Source organism: Rhea pennata, chromosome 4 (assembly GCF_028389875.1).
Source record: "Rhea pennata isolate bPtePen1 chromosome 4, bPtePen1.pri, whole genome shotgun sequence".
NCBI lineage: Eukaryota > Metazoa > Chordata > Aves > Rheiformes > Rheidae > Rhea > Rhea pennata.
Window position 1 is genome coordinate 63,434,729 of NC_084666.1, and position 25,318 is coordinate 63,460,046.

General features: G+C 40.1%; 1 protein-coding gene across 1 annotated transcript in view; it reads right to left on the reverse strand.

The window, feature by feature from the left end:
- MCUB (mitochondrial calcium uniporter dominant negative subunit beta) overlaps positions 1 to 25,012 on the reverse strand; it is a 45,072-nt gene extending 20,060 nt beyond the window's left edge. The window contains exon 1 of the mRNA XM_062574953.1: positions 24,890 to 25,012. Coding sequence (XP_062430937.1) covers positions 24,890 to 25,012 — 123 coding nt within the window. The remainder of the gene's footprint in view (positions 1 to 24,889) is intronic.
- Positions 25,013 to 25,318: the final 306 nt, after the last annotated feature.

The following is a 25,318-nucleotide window of genomic DNA, read 5'->3' on the forward strand; positions in this document are numbered from 1 at the left end:
TATTCACTTGGCTTCTGCCTCATATACCATACTGCCAACATCGGTGACTTCAGCCATTTATTCTCGCCAGATGCACTTCTGTGTCAATTAATGTTATTTAAGTTATGGTTGATGTAATACTTTCATTCCAAACCAAAACTGTTATCAAAAAAATTCAAAACATTAATTGCAGAGACAAAGTCTCTCAATTCTGATACAGATATCTGAATTTGGGGAGTCTGACTCAAGTTCAGTTAACTAATATATAACAGTAAACACAAGAAGAATTAGATACTTCATGATTTTGTCAAAAAATGTTCAGATTTTAAAAACCAGCCGGTTAATTTCTAAATCACGACTTTTTTGTTTCAAATATAGCCATGGAAAGTAGGTAAATGCAGAGGTAAGAGACATCAGACTTAACTCCATCCCTCCCACATGTCTGTATTGCAAGATCACAGCACATTTACATTACTATAAAAATGCTGCGTGTGCATGAAATACAAAGGGGTGGATTTAAGGCAGAACTGCACAGGTTTCACTAAACACACAAACATGAGAAGTAATGCTTCTTTGATGTTCTATTTTTAATCTTTTTTTATGTAGTATTATAAGATATCACTATAATGCATACGTAAAAAGAGGAAACAAGAAAATAATTTTCTCCTTTTAATCTGGAGATGGAGAATAAGTAGAAGCCCACAAGAACTGCAGCTTAAATGTTGCAAGGCACCAGTGTCCTTTCTCTAGCTGCTGCCTAATCATACATTACCAAAAGGGAAAAATCTTTAATTAAAAAGAACTAGAATACTGAGATTTCAGTTTCTATCAATTACAAAGAGTAAGATTTTCCCAGAATCATGAGAACAAAAAGATACTTAGACATTAAGAGTCTCATTGCCACTAAAAACACACACAAGCAGAGTCTCTGAAGAGCATATGAAGTTTTTGTTCCACCTAAACACTAATTAGAAAAGCAGTTCTAGAAACAGGGAGTTACACATTTTCCTGTAGTCTTTCGTAAGATGTTTTATTCACTTTTTCTGCTTATTTAACTGTACCTATGTACTATTGTAGCACAGGTTCATAAGGAAATAAGACTTCTGTAATGGAGTCATCTGTTCTCTTTACCTAATAGCTTCTGAACCTGCCAGCTAATTTCAACTCCTATTTAAGAGACCATAGAGGTCTCAAAGTTATTAAGTTCTTGCATGTTGGGTGGAAAACTGAAGGCTGTAGAGAAGGAAAAGATTGATCAGCTGCTGCGTACTAGCCAGCCAAGGAGCACAGCAGCTGGGGCGACGGCCGGCACCTCCCCTTCCCTGCCTGACTGGCAAATGCGGTGGACGAGGACAGTGGTGACTAGGAGAGTATGTGCCACAAGTCAGCAGAAAAACAGGCTCAGCAGCTCTACTAGCCCTCTAATAATGACAGATTGTCCTCTAATCCCACCACGACAGGCCTCCTGATTACAAACACCAAGAAAGGCTGCTAGGGGATTTTTTAACTCTGCATTAGTTTTGTGCACACCTCTTTTCAGACATTCTCAAATTTACATGGAATAGAGTATTTTTGCTAGGCAACACTCATATTTCCTGTTTTTTCAGAGCAACTCAGCTGAAAGCAAAAAAGGTATTTCAGAGAAAGAGGGATAACTAACAACCTCTCTCCTATTCATTTAAATTCAATAATGGAAATCCCATTTCCTCACATTCCATTGAGTGACTCAATGTGTTTATAGGTTTAACAAAACATTTGGCAAAAGTTAATGGATGGGGGAGGGAAAGTAGTTGGTGTGGCTGTAAAACAGCACAAGCTTTCACAGCATGCTGTAGGCCTAAAACTACAAAATTCAAGCATATTAGCTGCAAAGCTGTTTTCAACAACGATGTCTGTATTTTCTGTACTGTTTAATTCTGTCACAGCAGAGTTTGGCAGAACAGACACGACTGGCATCACCACACCAAGCTACCAAGCTATGGCACTACAGACTCTTTCTCCCCACAACTCCTTACGTATCTTAATCTTGCATCCTGTACCAGTGCCGCCATTCGTGTAGCATGACCATTTCCCTTCCTCTCAACTTACAGAGATCATCTTTACATAGTCCTCAAGATGTCATTTATATTTTGCTATTATTATCTTAATTTTACAGTTATTTGGCACAGCCTGCATTTCTCCCAAGAGTGTTCGAGACATCAAATACAAAATGCAAATGAAGGGGGTTTTGCTCCCTCCCTCTCCCCCAAATACTTGACTAGTCAGTATTTGACTATTAAGAGCAATTCAGAATAGGCAGATCCTCTACAAGGACAAACATTTCTGCTTGATTTTTACATAGCAGGCTTCAAGGAATCTTTATTGGGAGCACTGCTCTAAGTCTCTGACGCTCCTATAACTCATCGAACTAGCTTTAGGTGCTCACTAATCTATTGAACACGACAGCTTCATGATCAGTTTAAGGAGACATGAAGTGCAGATGATGTCAAAATGGTTTTCCCCAGCTTCATCACTACCCAACTACAAAGCAAACCAAGTAGCAAGTCAACAGACCTCTCAATGGAGAAATGGTCCGCATCGTAAAAGGAGAGTCACAAAAACCGTTGGGTTTTGCTGCAATGATAATTCTGTTCTGTTTGAAATACATTAAAAGCATTGACTTTTGTCACAAACACTGAGGTGCAGGGCAACGTTCAGACATAATCAGTTTTTAAACAGAGCTCTGGCACAGCAGTTCAGCCAAGGAGGGACTAAGGTGCCTAAAGCCACACATACTGCAAGAACATCAGGACATTGCAAGGAAGGCAGCAGCCAGCCACCATTCATATGGAGCTTGTACTCCAGGCTCTGCTTTAGCTTTCTCAGCCCCAAAATCTTTCTCTGCCAATGGAATTATACGTACCCTGTAAAAGATACTCCCAATGAAAACAACCTTGTGTAGGTCACCAGCTGATTAGATACCAGTTCCCACAGAACCACTCAAGTCAAATAACAAAATGGCCAAAAATCAGGATTTACAGGCACAGATTTAGAAGGCCAGGATACATTAATACAGAACCTTCAGTATCCCCAAAACACTAAAGCTGATTGTGCCTCTCAGCATACCACAGGGAACTCCTTCTGCGTCCTCCTTTCTCCCCTGGCACTTGTGCTTCATCATAAAAGCTGAGCTTTCTCCCTACAATCTCTGTCATTTGCTTCTCTAAACCTTACAGTTTTCATTTGAAACTACAGAGAAGAACAGCAGGGAAAGAGCAGGCAAGGGAAATTAACCCTACTGCAGTATGATGAGAAAAGCCATCAGCAGGTGGTTTTGAGGTAGATGCGCAGCTGCAGAGAAAGATACAAGCTGCTCTTCCTTCCTGAACAAAAGGGCGACAGTCTGTCTACAACTTTGGCATGTTTCCGTAATTATCCTCCTTTTTAGTCTGCATTTTCTATCACAATATTGCCTCACATGGATCACAGATTAGACCATTTCCACATCCCATTCCTACTTTCTTAAGAAAATGAAAGGAAGACCTTCCTTCAAATGCCTCACTTGAGCAGCACAGAACAACAGTATCATTTCCTTTAATTTCCTGAGTCTGAAAAAACAACCCATGTTCAAAAATTCAAGAGGAAAACAGCCGACCTCAGTGGCTGAGTTTCTACTTTTGGATACTTAACTCACTTTACTGTCAATAGGACAGTTTCTTTGTGAAAACTTCAAAATAAATTCCCTTCAGCCACTTTCCTGCAGATGATGCAGTTAGACAGTTAAGTTGTACAATTTCATTCATAACTGTGTATTTTTACAATCACAGTAATAAGTCATTTGTTTACATATTTCCTATTTCTTTCTTTGAAAGGAAGAATAATCAAGATTCCACTAAAACCACTAATCAGGTAACAACTTTTGGCATTATAAAATCCTAAAACATACAAATGAGAAACAGTTTTTATTAATGCTTTTATCTGAAACGACACAAAAAGCAAACAATGCTGAAGTTTCCGAAGCTGAACACTTAAGTCTGGAAGCTGCAACACCATTTCTTTGATAGCTATTTCTTTATCATTATAATGCAGGTTGTTTGATAGCGTCACTGACTTCAAATCTGTGAATGTTCTACTGATGATAAAAACAGGAACAACTACCAACAATATCCACCAGCTTTTAGTACGAAGATTCAGCTGAGCTCCAATAAACAGTAACACACGTGCATATGAGTCAGAGGGCTAAAAATATAGATTTTTATTCCACTGTGTAATTCACTGGCATTAAAAAAATATATATTTGTAACTACCTGCTTAAATTAACAATGTGTTTCATAATTTCATCTTTTCAAGAGACAGCTGCATTTAAACAATACCAGCTCAAGTTTAGGAAGGAACAAGAGTTGTCTGAAAATTAACGTGGCAAGGACAATAGAAGTTTCTGAACTGCTGGATTCCTAGGTCTCCCCGGAACGCAGCCTCTTTATGCCACACCGCTAGCTATTCTCTATGTTACCGTTTAGTGCCCATCATAAAAAAATCACCTTCCTGCTTCACTATAGCTGCCATCAGAGAAGCAGCTCTCCTGACACATGACTGCACTTTCAGGCCACGACACTCAGGAGGTGACTGCTACCAGACAAGAAAGATGCCTTGAGACAGCCTTTTACTTCAATGTCCTGACCCTATGTGGCGATTACAGCTAGCATCCTAAAAAATGAAACAGAATGATCACCTGGCATTTCAGTTCTTTCAGCCTTTCATTTAGAGCTGTTCAGCTCTCAGGTAAAGGCACTAAAGAGCACCTTGTTTCTGTAAGAACACGAAGGGCATTCCCAAACCCAAGGTGCGGGAAGTATTCCTGTTCCCTCATTTCAAGCTTTGCTGAAGAGCCCTATTCACTTCCTACGAAAATGCCCAGAATGGCACACTGAATGCCTATCAGACTGCAAACCTCTTCTCAGCTTTTATATTTATGTAACTTATTTCCATGAGTTATCTCACAGAACTCAAAATACAGTTCTCCGCTAGTAGTGGTTTGTCATTTGTTACATGTCTCCTCCTTGAGGAAGGAAAATACAAGTTTGTTTTATACGAGGGTGTTTAAGTGGGTTTTATGAACTATGGCAGTTTGATGCCTTTGTAAAACTGTAATCCTGCTTTGTCTAACAACTACCATTGCAATGACTATATTAAAGATATTCACCATCTGGGTCAAGATCCTTTTCCGCAGCCTTCAGCTATTTTGCTAAGAATGGAAAATATCTTCAAAATGAAGTAAGAAGTCCCGCAAAAAGAAGCTGTAGAGTAGCCAACTCTCCTTTGAAAGAGTTACATGCACTCCGGTTCATTTAAGATGCATTTACGTCAAGCTTGCACACTTCAGCGACTGTAAGTAGTAGTGCAATGGCTGCAGAAACCACAGTTGTTAAGTTCTCAAAGGCAACTCTCAAGGGAAGAGGGGGAAAGATCTAAGAGTCCTTGGCGAAGAAAGAACATGCAGAGGAGCTTTTATGTCAGATTGAAAGGTAGGTTTGACAAAGTCTCTCTTCCCTCATCCTGCTCACTGATGAGAACAGGCTGGGAAAACCATGAGGTCTATAAACCCATATTTGTCTGTAGGCACCTGAGATGGCACAGTCAACCCTTGCGTTGTCTGTCCTTCACATTATATTCAATTAACTCAGATAGTAATCAGTTACAGAACAGAAACAGACTCTATACATAGAAGATCTAATCACCTTGCCAGATAGGTGCATCTTTAGATACTCTTTACATTGTCTCTCAACATGTACACCATTATTTCACTGGGACAAAGACGAATTTATAGTTATTTCTCTGTTTTATCAGATCACTGTTTTGTTCAGCATCAGTAAGACAGCAATGCCTGGAAAGAAATACATTGGCCATTTCACAAGACCTTCACTACATATTTTACAAACGCAAAACAAAGAAGGTAGCAAGATCTCTGTAGTAAGAAGAAAATGTAAGCATGGTCTCTCTATTAAGAGACATTAAGTGCAAGGTACTGTCAGTTAAGGAGTTTGCTCCCCTACAGATACAGCAGGCACACTACACCACCTCTGCTCTTTCCCTTCCCCTTGACAGAAATTCTGGACTTTGCAATACTCACACTTTGCAACATCAATTCTACAGCTCAAGCATAAACTTTGTTAACTTGAATAACTTTGTTAACTTTCAATAACTTTCATAATTATTCAATAATCTCTCCTTTAAAAAAGAAGAAGAAGAAGAAGAAAGAATCAGACCTTAACTGTCCTTGCTCAAGGACTGGGACCCTTTGTAGCCCGAAAGACATTTGTTTCCCAGAACTGTCTCTCTTTTCATGGTTTACTACCCTGTGATATTGATGGCTGAAGAAAAACATGACTCAGAGAGTAGTCTGCCTCTAGTAAATATTTTACTATTAGAATGCCAATATATGTCTTAGCTTGACTCTCCTTAACTGTACTTCAGCATCATGTTTTGATCTTCCCCTAAGGTTTGAAGCTGATAGTTACAACAGTACAATACAAACGTACTCTCCTTCCCTCATTACTGAAGATGGATCCTGCTAACAGATTATGACAGCATTTTAATCCGAGATGAACTTCAGACACGCCTATCTGTTCAGATAGGGAATCACCTGAATGTTTGTTCTACACTTACTGTTTTATGAGCTTCAGCTTCACAAACCACAAAAACTTTCACTTTTCTGAACTAAAGCAGAGAGGGAAAATAATTCTTCAAAATTATTCAGGGGAGACAGAGATCCGTTTCACAGCTATGGATCAACTGTTCTCCAACTGGGTACGGAACAGAATGGGGATGAGCAGATATGAAGAAGTCTGAGGCTAATTTCAGGTTCCACCAACCTCACAGGAAGGTCAGTAGCAAGCACAGATCAGCCCCAAATTATTGCACTTTTCTGAGGATCCCAAATGAGTCCTGGTCACAGTGTTCCAACAGGAGAGCGCCCACAGTTCCCTCACAGCGAGGATTACGGCATGTAGCCTCTCCTTCCTTGGGCCGGTTGGGGGAGGCAGAGGCTGAAGTTACAACTATTACTTCTCCCTCTTCCTTCATTCCTTCCTTCAGTCTTGAACCTCTAAAATTATAGTAGCCAATGTGTTAAGATCTTCCTAGAAAAAATAGTCCAACTGAATCCTCTAAAGCTCTGCTCTTCCTGTCACCATTAAAATTGAAATGGGATTACAGTAGAAGATTACAAAAAAGAACAGGATCCACCTAAAAAGCCTGCAGACTAGAGTACAGGATCCCAATCTGCAAACTAAATTGTTAAAAAATATCGTTTATTTACTTCAGTTAAATGCTACAAAAGTATCAAATCCAAAGGGCCAATCTGAAGTGTAGTTCTGGACACATCTGTGAGCGTAGGCAACATTAAAATTTCTTTTTCTCGTCCTTTCAATGCTACTGCAAAGATCCAACAAAGGTGCTTTCATTCATATCCCTGATTTGCAGCATGAACCTCTAGTTATATTGTTTCAGAGAAGTAAATGTTTTAATGAGAATTTAGAACGTAACTTATTTCCACAGCTCCAGCTCAAATGTCTGTAGCACCGTCAGAAGAGTAATGTCAAGACTGCACTCTTAAACATACCCATCACATTCACAGCAAGCAGGAGAGGCCACTGTTACACCAGCCGTTTGTATGCTGTATTACATTATGAACACGGGATTTGCTCTCCAAGCATTTTATAAGCACAAGTTAAATTTACTTCAGCATTATTAACAAAACAGGGAGCTATGCTGTGTTTGGCAGTGGGCAAGAGAGAACAACTTCCAGTTTGGCTTCTGTCCTTTTCACAAGGCAGAGATCAGCATCCTACGGTGCTGGTGCAGTAAGAGGCAACACGGCCAACTCTGAACACCACGCAGGCAGGCTGGCCCAGCGCCAGGGTCCCACTATCTTCACTCATTAGTTCCCGACTCCTGATTCCCACAGAGCCCTGACCCGAACAGAAATCAAAAGTCACTGCCTCACACGGAGGTAAGATATCGCCAATTAACCGCCTGGCAGCACGGTGTTTCTTTCAGAGACAGCATCTCTGCTTCCACCGAGTACCTACCAGCATGCTTAATCTCTGCCTTGGCAAAGTTAAAGACAGTTCAGCACATCATTCCTGACAAGCTGCTGACCTTGATTTACAGCATCGCTGGATAGATGTGCTTAGTCTCTGGCTGGCTCACACTTTATTTAGTACTTGCCTCACTATAATTAAGATCTTAGGCATGGATTTTTTTTTTTTTTTTTTTTTTTTTTTTTTTACATTTTTATATGAACTCTGCTAAAGCACTGTCCATACTAGTAAGGTATTTGATATATCTATAAGCAGGAAGCCGCCTAAGGAAGACACAGACCACACATACCAGAGTCCTTTAGTTACTGCAGCACGCATAAGTTTTTAAAAACTTACTATTTTTATCATCTTTCTGACAACTATTACTCTAAAGCTGCTATTAGAGCAAGAAGCAAGAAAAATCAACCCAAATCATTAAATAAGAGAGCTTCTAAGTGGCAAAAAGTTTCAAACAGAAACAAACCTTTAGTCTCTATTTTCTATTCCACCCAGAGTGGAACAGGTACGGCATGGAGTCCACTGGCACCAAAGAAGAAACTTTGACCCTGTTTCAGTTTTGAAGAATCTCTGATCCCGTGCCAGAAAGTGGTTTACACAATCAGCTGAACTGAGTTGTTCTCATCTGACATTTTAAAATTATGTCAGCACTCACACAGACATAAGGAGCAGTCACGGTTCTAAAGGGCTGAGAGAGAAGAGCTTGACAGAACGGCTGCGTTAACCTGTGCTGGGCCACACCACTCCCTCCCGCCTCCCGACCCTCCAGCAATACATTTAGGGTAGGAAAGTGAAGTGTACATTACAATAAATATTCTTCACATGAACTGTTCCAGAATGGTACCAGTGAACAAAGATCTGTGCAAGCTCAGTCTCAAAGGGTGAAAGTAAGAAAGAGAGATAGATGAGTGTCTAAATTACAGTTTAAATGTAAGAATTCAATTTTTTAAAAATACACAGATTTTTGTCAGAGAACCACATAAACAAAAACACATAATTCCAAAGGTACTGTCTTGAAATATTAATGATAGAGATATTAGTTTGGTTCCACTGTTATCCTTTTTTAAAGGATACTTGTTTTAATGCTTGCAAATCTACCACACCAGAATGGCTCTGAAGTGTCTAACGGGGGGCATCTACTAAACCTTTCCAACTCACTGTCAAAGCTACCAACTGCAACACTGAAAATGATCGACCAACAGCAAAATGTAGTTGCAGTTGTACAGTGAAAGTTCAGACTTCACTGTATATTTATCAGAGTACCACTCCTCATATTCTTTCATATTTCTTTAACTTTTAAATACCCTACCCTTCTCAAAGTAAGCACGCAAACACATTAATATTTTGACAGTACGCTGTTTGAAGTATTTGAAGCTTGGAACTTCCAAAGCAAACAGAAAATAGCTGACTAGGAACTTCTGTAAGTAAAACTCAAAAAAATGTGGTTACAAATATTATGTCTCCTGTTTACTGGAATTTCAAAGTGTTCATGACAAAAGATTATACCACTTCTGCAGATAGAGAGGCTCATAGTGTAGTGATACCAGCAAAGCTTCTCAGTAGAGAAGCACTTGATATTGGCAAAACAGCTATATAATTACACTGATTTTTTTCTTCAAAGATCTTAAACTAGGATTAACAACCGTTCCCTGAACTGGATCAACTCTAGGACTTCAGTTGGAATATCCATGCTGGCTACCAATTTAAAAGGGCAGAATTTCTGCTGCGGATAGACCTCTATTCACAAAGTAGTCTTTAGCTGATTATTTTTTACTTAAATTGAGGAGAACTTTTAAATTCTACTAGCAAAATCTGCTCTAACAGAGTACGCATTAAGTCATGCTAGTACAGATGTAACTATGACACCTTTCTTAGGTAGGCAAAGCCAAACTTTACAAATGAAGGTCTTTTTAGCTTTTGAATGAGATCTTACCCCCCCCCCCCCCAAAAAAAAAAACACTTCCACATAAAATTTCTGAACCTCTTACTATCAAGGCAATAATCAGAATTTCTTCATTTGGGAAATCAGTTTGATATCAGAACTCTTTTCTTTCTGAAACAACTTCTTGCACACTCAGTCAAGTCAATCTTCTTTAACTTAGGCCAATATATTTGACCAAGTTAAAAACAACCAATCACTCCAACGAAACATATCCATTAGCTACTCACAGACATGCACAATTACCAACTCTTGTGACGTATTCTTTTCAGATCTCATATGATTACTTGTCTATAGCATAAGGTTCTGTTTTCAGAAAAGAACATATTATCCTCTTGACTATGAAAAAGGAGCCTGAGAAAACACTTCCAAAATCCGCCTTGAAGGCTCAAATAAAAATGGAAGGCAAACAGAGAATCACTGTTTTTTGTTTCAAAAATAAGCACCTAATGATATTGAGAAATTATTATATAAAAAACCCCACCAAAATACATATACATACAAAAAAAATCAAAAGGACTGTTTGCTATTAAGTGATCCAGCATGGATATTGAGAGTGCTGTGCAGAGCTAGCAATACAGAGCGAAAAAGTTGTCTCCGCCCTATTACCTACTTCAGGTAAGAGAAGGTATTTGGCTTAATTTACCCATGAATTTGACATTTGGACAGTAAGGACTATCCTGAAGCAAGAGTTGAAACAAGCTCTGGCATGCCACTGCTCCTTTCCCGAGCCCAGGAGAAGGTGCATGCTACAAGGGCTTTGTGGCCAAGCTGCAACAACACACACTACAGCTACATGCTGCTTCCAGGATGCAAGCTATTTTTTTCCATATGCACAGTGCTTTTTCAGCACAGCAGCCCACTCTGTGCTAGCCGCAGTGAAAAGCATAATCATGCTCACAGATCCTATCTGCATCCAATGTGAATTGCAGATACCCAGGAATAGCAACTTGCCAGCCTTCCTACGGAAATGAGGAAAACGGGATCAATCATGGTCTCAGACTATCTGTTGCTTGTTGTGAGGAAGCAAGATCACTGAAGTCATGCAATGCTCTCCACAAATACACTGTAAAAGAACCCCCTTCTTGCACTGTAAAACTTGCATCTTCTTGAGAAAACAGCACTTTGGAGAATCTGCAGTAGCTTATAACAAGCATCTTTATGACTCAAGAGAGTTGTTTCTAGAGTGCAAAATAGTGTCTGAATTTTTCAAAGATGGCTTATTAAAATTCTAGCAAATTAGAAAAAAAGTATCTTCATTTTTAATAAGTGAGCAATAGATTCATAATCATGTTCATAACGTAAATTCCCTGGAAGAAAATATGTGGGAGAACAGTCACAATCTCTTCAACACCAACACATTTTGCTGCAATACGCTTTCTCAGAGTGCCAGTTCCAAGAGTGAGGACTGAATACAGATTAACAAACGTACTGAGAAACTTCTCAGTTGTTTTGTGGGTACACAGAGATCAGTCCTGTAGCTCATTCCCCCTGTATTTTTAGCTCACTTTCACTGTATGAGAATAATACCGACTCAAGTTCAGTAACAAAATCTACCTTCTTCCATACTTACTTTCTGCTACAGAAGGCTCTGAAGCAACTTGCAATCTGCTCCAGTTTAAACAGTCACCAATCAACATGACCAAACAATAACTTAACTAAAAGTATAGCCTGAATGGTTCTGCATTTATGAGTGGATATCATACTTGGAGGTATGTACTCTGTGGTACCGCAATCAAGCACAGTTCAGTGCAGCAAAGTGGCAAGAATGCAAACAAACTGCTCACTAAATACTGATAGTTTGGGCTAAACACATATAAATTCTGTTCTTTTACCACTGTTTTTGAACATACATTACTGTTCAACATTCCCCCCTACCCCTTCCAATGTATCAGGTGCTATGAGGGTTCAATTGTATTTTCTTATGCTCACTCATCAGATTTTTCTGTTTTCATCAGAGGGACTGGAACAGAACATGAAAACAGGGAACAGAAACAAACCACAAGATCCTCCAACTTTCCACATCCTGTGTGACTGTATCTGTCATCTGTCAAAGCAGAAAATAATATTACTTTACAACAGCCATATTGCTTTATTGAGGGTTTTTTTTAGCTGATTGCTTACAGTCAGGCTTTCCAAAGCATGAAGAGCTCACAAAACTATCTCCCATGCAGTTCTTTCTTTGAACATTGTTTTAACAACCTTTTAAAAAGATTAATCAGTCTGAGCCTTTCTGAGACAAGGCATCCTGAAGAGTAGATTCCTAAAAGACATAGCAGTCCAACTCCATTAGACTGGCAAACAGACTGAGCTCCTGAAGTAGCCTGAGAACTCTGCAAACTAAGTCACATCCCAGTGCAAGCTGTAAAGGCAGCACTGTGGCAGCGCGACCTACACCGTCCTGCAGGGCTTCAGGCTGCACTGTACAGCGGTAGCTCAAGTGAAACAGGATGGCGCAGCAGCTAGTGACAGGCTGAGAGCCAAGGGCTGGGATAGGTGTGGTGCCACTGACGTTAATGAGACTGGAACACGTAGTGAATATTTTCGTCCAACTGACACACCCTACTGAACTTCTAACTGCAGCAAAGGAATCTCTCCAACATCAGCAACCAGCTAGTTTAAATATAAGGTGTGACCTTCCATCCCAATTTTGAGCTTGGCTTCAAGGAAATCAAGAAGCAGAGAAAACAGTTTCCCTGTCAACTTCAGGCTTGAGAATAGCTACTAGGTGATTACTTTTGCGATGGCTAATGCCAAAATATTTGTATGGCTGATAGAGTATTTCAAATCTGTGACATAAAAATGTAATACTCTCACACACTTGCAGGCAAAACTAGTCTGTGCCATAGGAGTACATACTGACCTGTGATGAAGCACGTTGTAACTGGCTTCTCTTAGCAGATCCTGTTTGTCTGACAGCTATCAGAATGTGATCATGTGTTGTGTATTTTTCTCAAATCTCAAATTTCTCAAGTCACGGGATTACATGACAGGCTGACCCACCATTAAAGAGTTTCATTTAAAAAAAGTATATCTGTATTAGAAAAATCATAAAGACCAACAGCGGGTTTTCAGCTTGAATTCTGGATGTTATGCACAAACAAAATTATTAGCAGTACCTGAATAATCAACATCAGCATTTCTGTTTAAGCTGTTAATAACTTCTGACAGCATCTACCTTATTACATAACCTTGTGAATTACTTAACCCATTGCATTACAGTTATTAATAAACATAACTTGCACAAAAGCATATGATAAATGCACAGGAGCTAAAGCACCGGGAATCTAAATTGAAGGTTTATAAGATCTTCCTTTCCACCAATGCAAAATTATGTTTTGTATTTGAAGGCCAATGAGAATCTAGTTTTCATCAGCAGGCTCAAGGGGATCCCTACAACCCTTTATTACCTACGTTCATGAGAAAAATAAATTCTGCCACTGTAGAAGGAAAGGTAACCAATAAGCACGGAAACAAGCTACAGCACATGCAGCTAACCCACCAAAAAGGGCCAGGAAGAGTCAAAGACAGAAAAACATCCAGAGATTTTTCCCCCAACATGACTTAAATAAGGTCTTGTGCTGTTACAACCGTACAAAGCATGTTCTGCTGGTCTGAGACTCAAGGATTAACTTGATACCAAGATGTGACCAAATACTTTCCCCAGCTCCTTTTGGCAGGGAGAGAGAAAAGATCCTCCAATAGGAAAAGGTCTTCTGTAATCTCATGGTGTGTGTGTGGGGGGGAAACAGTGACACACGAGACGGAAAATCTGCAAAGGAAATGACCAAGCAGGCACTGTTTGATTGTGCTTCTTAATTTTATGATTATGAAATGCTGAAGAATGACACTACTACGATGGTTTGGTCAGATTAAATCAGGGGCTGATCTACAGCAAAATATGCTCACTTTAAACTTCCACTCTCATAAAGAATAGTGTGGGGTCAGGGTTCCAAAGACCATCCCAGCTTAACATCTCAGCTCAGCTTTAGGGCCTGGGCTGTTTGCTCTCTCTAAATTTCCACCAGATTTCCAGTATGCTTACAGTAACAGGGCACTGCAAGATCAAGCCTGACATTCTACACCTTCAAACTGCAATCTTTTAAGCACATTTAATTATTATAATCAGAAAGACTCAGAACACCGAGTATACACCTTTGTCTTCTGACTACAGCACCCAGACCCAAACACGAACCCTGGTTTCATTTCTTGCAGCATGTCAAACTTTCTTGCTTCAAATACAGAATGTTCTTGTCTAAAAATAATACAATAAAGAATAGTGGAGAGAGCTCTCACAACAAACAGGTTAAAACAAGAAAAAAATGACAGAAATATCACTGCAGAAATGCAAGTGTCTGCACACTAAATAGCACTAGTTCCAACTTTGCAAAAAATAGCATTACCTGCCTTATAAGAAGCTGCCTTTGCTTGAAAGCCACTGTAGCTTACTGCAAAAATGCACCAGTCAGAAAGAACGCCAAGATAAAAGATACTGCTATGATGCAAGTGTCTGGGAATACATTCTGGCAGGAATCTTTTTTTTTTTTTTTTTTTTTTTTTTAAGGTATTTCTTGGTTTAAATGAATTGTAACAGCAGCAAATTTTGCAGCAAATCACTTCCCAATTCAACCAACTGTGAAACTTGCCTAAAATCCCTGATCCACAAATCCACCCATTTCAAATCTTTGCAGTTTCCTTGTGATATATCTTCAGCAAGGTTTGCACTTGGGGAAATAACAGGGAAAACACTATGACTTTAAAAAAATTTCTATAACAATAAGCAAACTGTCAGAAAGTATGCCACAAACATAAGTACTTGATGCCTGAACAGTTCAGTACTCATTCAAAAGCAGCCTTTGAGGAAATCCTACAGGAACCCAAAATGGAATATCAGTGGAATAAAAGATTAAAATCGAATAGGTAAAATAAAAGAAGAGTCACATCTAACACAGAAACAATATAGGGTTGAATCGTACGATGCAGTTACTGAACATGAAAGTTCCTCACAATAGAGTTCTAAGGATTTCATACACTTTTCCTGTTTAAATATAGTTCCGGCCACCCAGCAGTCAAATCAAAACAGAGGAAATCAGAAGAAATACACTTACTCTCTTTCTCTGCTAGCAGAAGAAAATGGATTACTGAAGATCACAAATCACCTCTGCCTCAATCTTCTCCCTCCCCATATTTAAAAGACTCATTGCCTTCAGTTAAAAATATTTGCATAAATAGCGCTCTGAAAACTCAGTATCTTTTATAAAGCTAGGGAATTCATCTCCCTTTGGTTCTGTTAATTTATGAGCTCAGTGTAAAACTTACGAATCAGGTTGGTTGGTTGGTTGTTTTGCTTTGGAGAAGCTACCGAGCTGATAACAACTTCTTTTTAGCTTTACTTGAAATCTTAAAATTCTGAGAAGCCATGCCAGGACAGGGGGGAGGAGGGGGGAGGCACGGTAAATTAAAGCTGGCTCACTGTGAAGCTAAGATAAACTCATAACCCTGCATTTCACATACATCCAATCTACTTAAGCATATAAAATATACAAATGAGACATACAGTTCTTTTGATATGATCAGGAAAGAGGACTCCTTTAAGTTTCATTAGTTTTATCTATGCTAAAAGCATCAGGTAGTTACTTGGGCTGCTGACCAAGATCCTTACTTCTGACACTCAGTTGATTCAGAATTACGAGCCTCGAGTACAGCACTTCAGAACACCAAGATCATAAAATAAATACTGTATGAGAAATTAAAGTTATCACTGGTGTAAGAAACCATAAAATACCTGCTCAGACACAGCATTTTATTACAGGTGAATTTCTTCCACTGGGCTTATATTTTTGTAATTATGTTTTCATTTGATTTTTTGCAAACACTTCCCTTAGCTCCTTCCTTCATCTAGGGCAAAGCAAAGATGGGATCTGAGAAAAGGAAGCTGATTTTCCTGCAGTTATGCTGCAGGTTTGCCATCTCCTCAAACGCTTCTAGACAGTTTAATCCATCTTAAATTACCTTAATTAACTTAATAATTAACTTAAAAAGAAACTATTTGCTAACTCCCCTCTTCTACTGCATATCCCAGGCCAGCAAAAATCTCTATTCTCAGATGAATAATCACTTTAACATCCAGCCTCTGCTTCCAGCTGGCTATTAACCTGTTAGTACATTGAAAGAACACAACACCTATCTTCCTTCTGTCTCTATAGCTGCAGCTTTCAGAGAGGCCCATACTGCAAACTTGAATGTGTTCTACCTTTGCTTTTCGGATCAGGAACTGCCACATAACGTTGCTCTGCATGAGGTATTCCAGCCTAAGGAGGCTGTAGGTGGAGCACCCAAGGGCCACAAGATGGCTTTAGAAGAGTACAGATCCTGCTGTATCTCCAGGGCCTGACACCTTTATAGTTCTAATTAAAACAAAGACTTGAAGGTGATGTATACATGTTTTATAAGAAAACTTTTGCACGGCTAGTAATATGGAATTTGTTCACAGCTGCTCTATCACAGGTACAAAGGGGCCGACTCAAAATGTTGATGTAGTACACCAAATAACAAACAGTTTGCATGAGAAGGTAGAGAAAATGAGACAGGTCCTACAAGAAAAAGAAGTCTCAAATAAAACCATAGAAGTGTGGACAGTCTGACACAAGCACTTCAACTAAAACAGACAATTGCATGGTACACAGAGAACACTTGCCATTTTCCACAGCATGGCACTCTGGATAAAGTGATCTCCTCATGATATATTAAATTCAGTATACCAGGAAGAAAAATAGTATAGTTTTTCCCTCACTCTGATAAATACTTAAGACATTTAAAAATGTTTTTGTAATCTCTAAAATGACCTCATTGTCTCCCTACTGTACTTTCAAATAATAATGGTGAAATACTGGGATGATGAAATCATTACCTACCTTTCAGATTAAATTAAAGGTTTCTTCAAAGAAGACAATTTATTTTCTACCCAATTGACTAGAACATGAAGACGGAAGTAATTTTGATCTAAAACAACCTTAAACATGAAGATAACTGCCTCAAAAATGTTTATCTAAAGAAAAAAAAATTGTCTTGCCTGTGCATAATGTACTCAATCATTCTGTCCTTTTGAAGGTGTATTGTCTCTATTTCCCATAATAAATGTAGCTTTTAAAAGCTATAAATTCCCTGTTCTTGCAGTAAAAGTCTTATTTGCTTTCAGCCTGAGGAAGTAATAAATGTTTCCTCACCAAAAGCAGGAGGTTGTGCTCTCCAGTCATCACACAAGCCCAAGCTTATTTGGTTACCCACAACCAACTGTGGACTCTTGAAACTTCCTCACAGACTATGAAGACCTCTTGCCTCACTGGCCAGCCATCTTTGGATTAAGGAGAACTGATTTATGGACTGCAAAAGTCAGTCTTTAACAGGCAGACTGACAACCAATGTTCAGCTCTAGCTTCCATTCCCTTTGTTAGCTGCTCTGTTATAGTAAATAATCACTCTAACAAGAGAGATTTACTTTATTAGTAATGAGCCTGATGTTAAGCATCTGTATCTGCACTTTCACAATACTTGGACATCAAGAATGTTGTATCAAGCATTCCCTGTAAACCCTCTACCCTCACAATGATCTCACTACAGATTTCGCATACACTACATCATTTACAAATAAGCATACAGCAGTACAATAGCCTAAGGCCACGTAAAGCAAGCCATTCTCCACATGCTGCAAGAACTAAAGAATCTGACAAAGTATATTGCTGACAGTACTTAAAACTACGTCCCTTGGATGCAATTTCAAGATGATCCAGGACTCATGGATCAGCCAAGGATGGAAAGAATCACAGCAAGTAACTGGCAAGCCTGGAAACTGTCCTCATCCTAATCTCCCTGCTCAAGATCACAAAACTAATAGTTTCCTTTAGTTGTGCACTAGGTTCCTCACATTAGGTTGGGATACCAGAAATGACATTGTGATCAAACTTATGAGTGTCAGGTAAGTCTGAAAGCCACTTCTGAAAGCCACCTCTTCCCCATGGAAACCTGACCTCTAAATTCTTATTCTTGCAACAGTAAGATAGAGAACAAGAGAACTTGTCTTTCCCCTGCATTCTTCTGGAAAAGAACAAAATAGAGAAAAAAATCAATCCAGAGAAAGAGCTGGTAATACAAGCTCTTAGAAAAGGCTTAATCCATGTCATACCATAAGCAGGCCCAGAAGTATGACAGTGGAACATCCTAGACTCAAAACAGCTTATCCCCTTCTCATCTGGCTGTAGCAACACCCTCATCAAGGAGCAAACCAGAAAGAAATTCACTTTAGTTGGTGATTTGCAAGTACACTGTCATAAGAAAAGAGAACCTAAAGAAAGCAAGCCTAATTATTCCACTAATTTTCCTTTAGCTCGTTTTCCCTCAAGGGAAGGAGGAGGGGGAGAAACCAGAAGTTTAATGTTTAATTAGATGTTGAGAACAGGGGTACTGTTTACTTCCTCTCTGGTGCCACATGTCTTGCGGTATAAAAAGGATCTCAGAAGGTGAAGTCCTCACCACAAAATGAGCATTCTCCTTCCTTCCTTTCCTACCTCTTCAGAAATCAAGACTTCATGAGCTCAGACAGGAATAGGCTCTACATTTTTGCCCTTAAAGCATGATTAAAAAACATAAAATGAATGAAAAAAAGTATCAGAAAAGGTTAATATTCTTAAAACATGTACTAGTTGTATAAACAACATTAAATATTCAACACTTTAACAGGGATTGTAGTAGATCTTCAGAGCACACAAGACATTTGCAAAGCAATTTTCTCTAGAGTTTTAGTATTAGTCTTTTTACAAGCAGGTAAGAAGTGGGAGACAATAAAGAACTTGTCCAGAGTCCTAGAGGTAACAGTGCTTAGACATTCCTCACCCCACAATCAACAAAAATTTACTCACACTTATATATTGTTCGTACTACTACAGCATCCACTTCCAATGAAATTACATCTTGTCTTCTAGCATCTACTTCATAACCATACAGCAGCTGTTACTGTTACCACTTCATAATACGACTATTCCTATTCCTCTTCCAAATCTGAAGTAAAAGTAGTAATAGTTTCACTAAAAATACACCTGCCTTTACAGTAAGTCTATTGCATACATATGAAGTCATTTATTTCCCAACAACCTTTGAGATGCATAGCCTACTATTCACACATGAGAAAGCTCTTCAAAAAAGTTTTGTAAAGTATTAGACAGACAGTACTATAGATCTTATTAGAACAGCATTTCAGTATAAGTGTTTCTTTGTATTTCTTGCAGTAGCACAGTAGCCTCTGCTTAGCACACAGAAGTTACAACTTCTTGGAAGCTTGTGATTCCAAAGAGCACAATTATAACCTATTCCAGCCTTGCAAAAGCTATTTTTTATTTCCTTACTTAGGAATTCCCATGTTCATGCAAACACTGAAAAATTTATCTACTGACACCTACTCAGAACAGGCACAAAAAGCATTCTCACATTCTATGCAAAGAGAGCTGATTTAATTTATATATTCAAATTTGTCTCTTTTCTGTCATCTGCTATGTTGGGAAAAAAAAAACACCAGCTATATCAGGAAGTCCCACTGTTGATGCCAGTTTCAACTATTGAGTAAGGCAGTACTAGAAATTTTCTAAATCTCAAATGAAATGTGTGTTGAAGGTAATTATACATTACATGTAAAAGAGTATCTCACAATCCACTAATTTACTACATAATGTGTACTGAAGTGAGAAGATGCACAGAAGAGCAGTATATATGAGTATGTATAGAAAATGATGAAGTTCCATACTATATATCATGATTTGCCCAAAAGACTACTTATTAGAGCAAATGTAGCTATCTCCTAGCTATCTCCCAGCTGCCAGATGAGAAAGGACAAACAACAGAAAATGGCTACGAGCCATTCCCAATTCCACTATGTTACATTATGTTATGTACAGCAGATGAGTGAGGTCTACTAAGTGGCCTTTTTAAGGCATCTACAAATTAATATTTGTAAGACTCATCAATATTTCCTATAAACAAATAGTTTAACAAGTCATATGTTTTTGTTGCCATTGCATATGCTAGTAAAAAAGCTCATGGTTTCTGTTTAGAAAACAAGAGAGTTGGACCAAGAAGCTAGCTTTTGTCATCCAGTGAGTTCAAGGGAAGGAAAGTAGGGTGAAACAGGCCCAGCAGCCATAAAATATTCCTAGTTCTTGATTTCAATTATTTTGCAATTGCTGAAAGACCTGAGTAGGCTGAAAATGCAAAGCAGAAGCTTAAATCACATCTGTTTGAAATATTCAGCTCCACAAGAAACTCCGTGTTAATTCACTTTTCTGTAGCTGTCTGCCATGTCCTAGGGTTGCTGCTTTGATGGAGTATCTTATAAAACCTGACAGCAGATTTTGCACAAAAGAGAAAAGGATGAAAACAAACACCCTCAAGAAACAAAGCAATATTTCAAACTATTCTGTGGCTATTTGGGCATGTTTAGATCCTTGCTCATAAGATGATATAAAACTAAATTAGATAAATTAGATATCTGTAACACTAGCAGTGTATGGTAACTTGGGAGTAAACAGAGATAACTATGAAAGTTAACAGGAAGGACAGGAAATGTTAAAGTCAATCTGAAGAACTAACTGGGTTGTCAACAACTTAACAGCTGAAAGCATTCAAAAAAACATTTTTGACAGATGTACGACACTGGTAACTGACAAAAGCAAAAATAAGAAGTCCACTGTCCTGCCTTTTTTAGATAAACAAAAACAATGACTCTCCAACTGGCTGCAATTTGCAATTAAAAAGAAAATTTTCCCCAGCAAGAAGCATACATGATATTCTAACCAAGGAAACATGAAAATCCGAAACAATTCTTCAAAGAAGTGTCTGTAATTTGATCACGCCAGCTTACACACAATCTTTCCTCAGGACTATGTATTTTACTCCAGATGCACAATTTTACGAGAACTTCACACAGAAAAATGAAAGGCATTTGGAATTAGTAATGATAAACAAACTCTTATTTTGAAAAAATAAAGTGTTCTAATTTTTAGTTCCAGTGAATGCTGTTTTCTTTCCTCTTTCATACTTGTTCAACACAGCTTTGCCCTTTGCAGCAGACATTGTCACTACACTAGCATCTTCAGTGTGGAATCACAGCATGGAAACAGCTCTAGATAAAAGGAGACCAAGCTAGCACAAATGAGCTTGATTTTAAGCTAAAATAAACTGAGTAACACATGCTTCATCTTCCTGCAGCACATCCATAGTAATATAGGCAGAATGGTACAGATCTCCGTTAGACAAATTAAATTTTGAATCTAATGTATATGAAAAGCCATAAGGAACAGCACAACAGAGAAACCAAGTAGGATCATCTTTTAAAAGATATATATGTATAGCCAGCCCCTGGAATGTTTTCTGTCTCAGAAGGTTTATGAGTAGACAAGATGCATAAGCTTTAGCAACAAACCAGCAATTTTAAGCCTGAATCTGTGTTAACAGATGTGTTCTCCATTGCAGTACTGTAACAGCAACCTTTTCCTCCCAGAGAACATTGTAGGCAGCACATTTGTCTCAATACAGCAAGAACTGTAGGAGTTAAAATGCATAAGTCAAGAGGAAGACAGAGTTGGCAACTCTGCTCAAGTAATGAGAAGGCTTTTTTACTTACAAGATAATGGTGCCATTACAAATATGGGACTAAAAGTTAATTGCACTCTTTTGGGTAGAAAATTATGCATAGTAAAGAAGGATGTCTAAAGAACACAATATAATATGCTTCCCATCACAGAACACAGTATGAAAACAAGCCGGGAACTGTGGCCCATATGACTGGTGCAAGGGGGACAAGTGGCTGAGCTCAGGCTTCCCACAAGAGCACTCCAACCTTTCCTTCCAGAGCTGTAAAATAGGGGTTCATCCAAATAACAACAGCAAGCAGTGCAGCTAACAACACACACTAGTAATGATAACCAAAAAAGCTTAAAATATTGAGGAAAAAAAATAATCACAGCAGTGTTTTCACTAAACAAGATGCATGTAATTTTATGTTTAACACTACATCAAAAAATCTAAAGAACTAAAAAACCCTGCAATATCAATTAGAATACTTCTCACTCTCACAAGCTTGAAAATACAACTACAGATCATTAATTTGATTTTTAGGATAGTAAGCATTTAATTGCCTGAACTGTGTTGTAGACATGTACTCACAAATTTGAAAGGTACCCAAAGAAGAAAATGAGAAGACAGAAATAAGTAAACACACTTCATTATCTATCACACTAACAACTCTTCAGAATACCTAAAGCTAAAAACTGCATATATAAAAGCATTTTACATTGATTTATTCCAAACAGCATTTTCGCTTCAGGAATGAAGAAAATCTTCATTAAACATTTTTTCTGAATTAGAATTTTCCTGAACATTATGACATCCATCTACTTAACCCACTATGTGTTAGAATTGATTTCCTGAATGATGTCACTATCATATTCCATCTCATCATTTTTCTACTCTTTCTTACAATGGCAACACTGCCCAAGCAAGAGTCTTCCTCTTTCTCCTCCTTTCCTTTTCAGTAGGTCTTCTTTATCAGCTCTCAGTCTCATTTTAGAGCCTTAGAAAAGCACAGCGCTTGTCTTGCAAAGCAGCCCCCGGGAAAGTTACAGGTGATCAACCATACAGGCAGCACCACAATGTGCTGAATGACAGTGTGAATGCTCTCAGTGAGGAGCAAGCTCAGCGCATTTTAACCTTAGAAGATTGAGAAGGCTAAGTTAAGATTGACTTAATTCCCTTCTAAATTTGTCCCCATGTATGCATGTGACAAAGCAGAGAATGGCTATGCACATTAGCAGAGGTAATACTACATGATTTTGCAAAAGCTTTTAGAGTACAGTTTGTACAAAACACCTTAGAAACACATTTCATTCTGAAGTACTAAACGACTATCTGACCCAGCTAACATTGCAGGTTTCAAGATTCAAGTTGTGCAGGTTGCTCAACAGACAAGCCACTGACCACTCTGCACTCCCTATAGGAATTTGTCATCATACATCCCAGGGACTTCCTTATTATGAGCATATTTACAAGTTAGGGACAAAGTCTTGCTGTGTTTCTGCACAGCAACATTTTTAAAGCACATACAGTACCTCTATTATTAAAAACAATAATCAAAGGTGTTTGGAGTGGAAAATGTCTCCTTTCTCAACAGGCTTTATTTATAACTGCATTACCCTAGTTTCCTAGCATAGCTTCATTTTTAAAGTCACAGTTCCTTCTTATTTTCCTTAATCTTTCCTATTCAGGGTATGTGTAAGACTCCTTAAAACTCACAGAAGATCAGAGGCAGAAGAGCTTTTAAAATTAATTTTATAAATACAAAGATGTTCCACGGAACTTCAGAAAGTGCTTTTTTTTCCCCACATTTGCTTCCATTTTATTTCTTATCTTTTACAACAGCACCAAGTGATTCATCTCTTATCCCGCTAAACAGTCGATTTCATCTTTTGTGTATATGGTACACAATGTATGTGTGTATGTTCTTCAGAGTTAGAAAAGCAATTTAACACTTACAAAAATAATCTAAAGAATTGTCAAATTGACAAACCTAGTCAAGTGTGTCTCAGATGTAGAGAATACAGTACTACACAGTTCGTCAAGTTTCATATCCAGGGGCAATAAGGCATTGGGGCACCTTACGCCCATTCATCCAACAGCTTTGACAGCATAGCACAGAAGGGACAAGTACAGCAATTCTACCTTAACTGCTCGTCCTGTCAGTACTAGCAGTCTGGCAACAGGATCTGGCACTCCCAAGCTGCCAGCTGCTTTTAAATAGAAAGATAACCATGAAAAGCTCAATTCTCTTCAGTTGTGTTCGTAAGATCTCGTAACATCAACACCTGCGTTACAGGCCTTAGTTGGCTTAAAAAAGCATCTCAGAGTTTCACAGGTGGCTGTAAAACCAGCCACTATCCACGCAAAGAGAAGCAACTCTCCCCAAAACCCAGCAGCAGCGAGGCAGCGGCTCTCAAGGACAGAGCATGAGCCCCCTGTCCCGGCCGGACAGCATGATTACTGTTCCTCTTTACTAAATCACAATACTTTCCAGACACTCCAGTTAGGATCATCCTGGATGAGTACCAAGACATTTTATGTATTAACCACTACCCAGTTAACTTCTAGCTCAGAGACAGATGAAAATCTATATATATATATGCTAAACGCAAACAAGTAAATGAAAAGAAACACCTTTCCGGTTTATGCTTTTTCCCAATCTATTCCTTTTCTCATCATCTTAAAGCCAACACTACTGAACAGAAGAGCCCTTCTCTCCACACCACCCTGGAGAAAGCCCTCTCCCTCGAGTACAGCGAACAGCAAAGCTTTGCCCCCTCCCCATGCGTGCACGAAGAAAGGGGGGGGGAGCAAAAAGCAAAAAAGAAAAGAAAGGGGGAAAAAGAAAGGAAGCGAGTTTCTGTGAGAACTGCTGTTCCTGGCTGGGCGCGGCACACACGCTTCCCCAGAGGGCCCGGGGCCGGGACAGAGGCAGCACGCGAGCCCCGGGGCGGCGCCGGGCCGGCTGCCCCTTCCCTTCCCGTCCCGTCCCGCCCCGCCGTTCCCCTCACGGAGGGCGCGGCCCGCCCGCGCCTCAGCGTGTCTCTCCGCCAGGGCAGCAACACCCCGCGCGGGCGGCACCGCCGCCCGCCCAGCCCAGCCCGGCCCGGCGGCGCCTCGCCCGCCGCTGCCCGGGCGCGGAACTCCGCCCGAGCCCAGCACCTCCTGGCCCCGCGGCGCCGCCGGGCGAGGCGCCAGCGACCGCGCGGCAAGTTCAGCCTCTTCCCGGCGCGGCTCTGCCCGGGGCGGCCCAGGCTCGCCCTGACCCGCTCACCTGAGGCGCCGGCGCGCAGCCGCCCCTTCTGCCCCGCGGCGCCCGGCCGCCGAGCGCCACCGGCGGCTGCCGCTCGCCCCGCCGCCAGCCGCCCCGCAGCGCCCGCCCCAGCCGCGGCAGCATCGCCCCGCTGCTCCGCGGGCGGCGGGGCCCGGCTGCCTCCGGGGCGGTCGGGCGCGGCGGGGGCGGGCCGAGCGGAGGGCGTTTCCTCCGGCGGCCGGGGCTGGCGCGGGTCGGGCGCCTCGCCCGCTTTCGCTTCTGCCCCGGCGCCGCGGAGAGCCGGGGCGGGGCAGCTGCCGCCGTCCCGCTCCGCCGCGGGCGGCCGTTAGCGCGGCCGTTAGGGCGGGGCGCCGGCTGGGGCGCCGTGGCCTGGCCAGGCTCAGCCCCCGCACGTGTGCGAGCGCAGTTCGCGCGTGTTCCGGGTTTGCC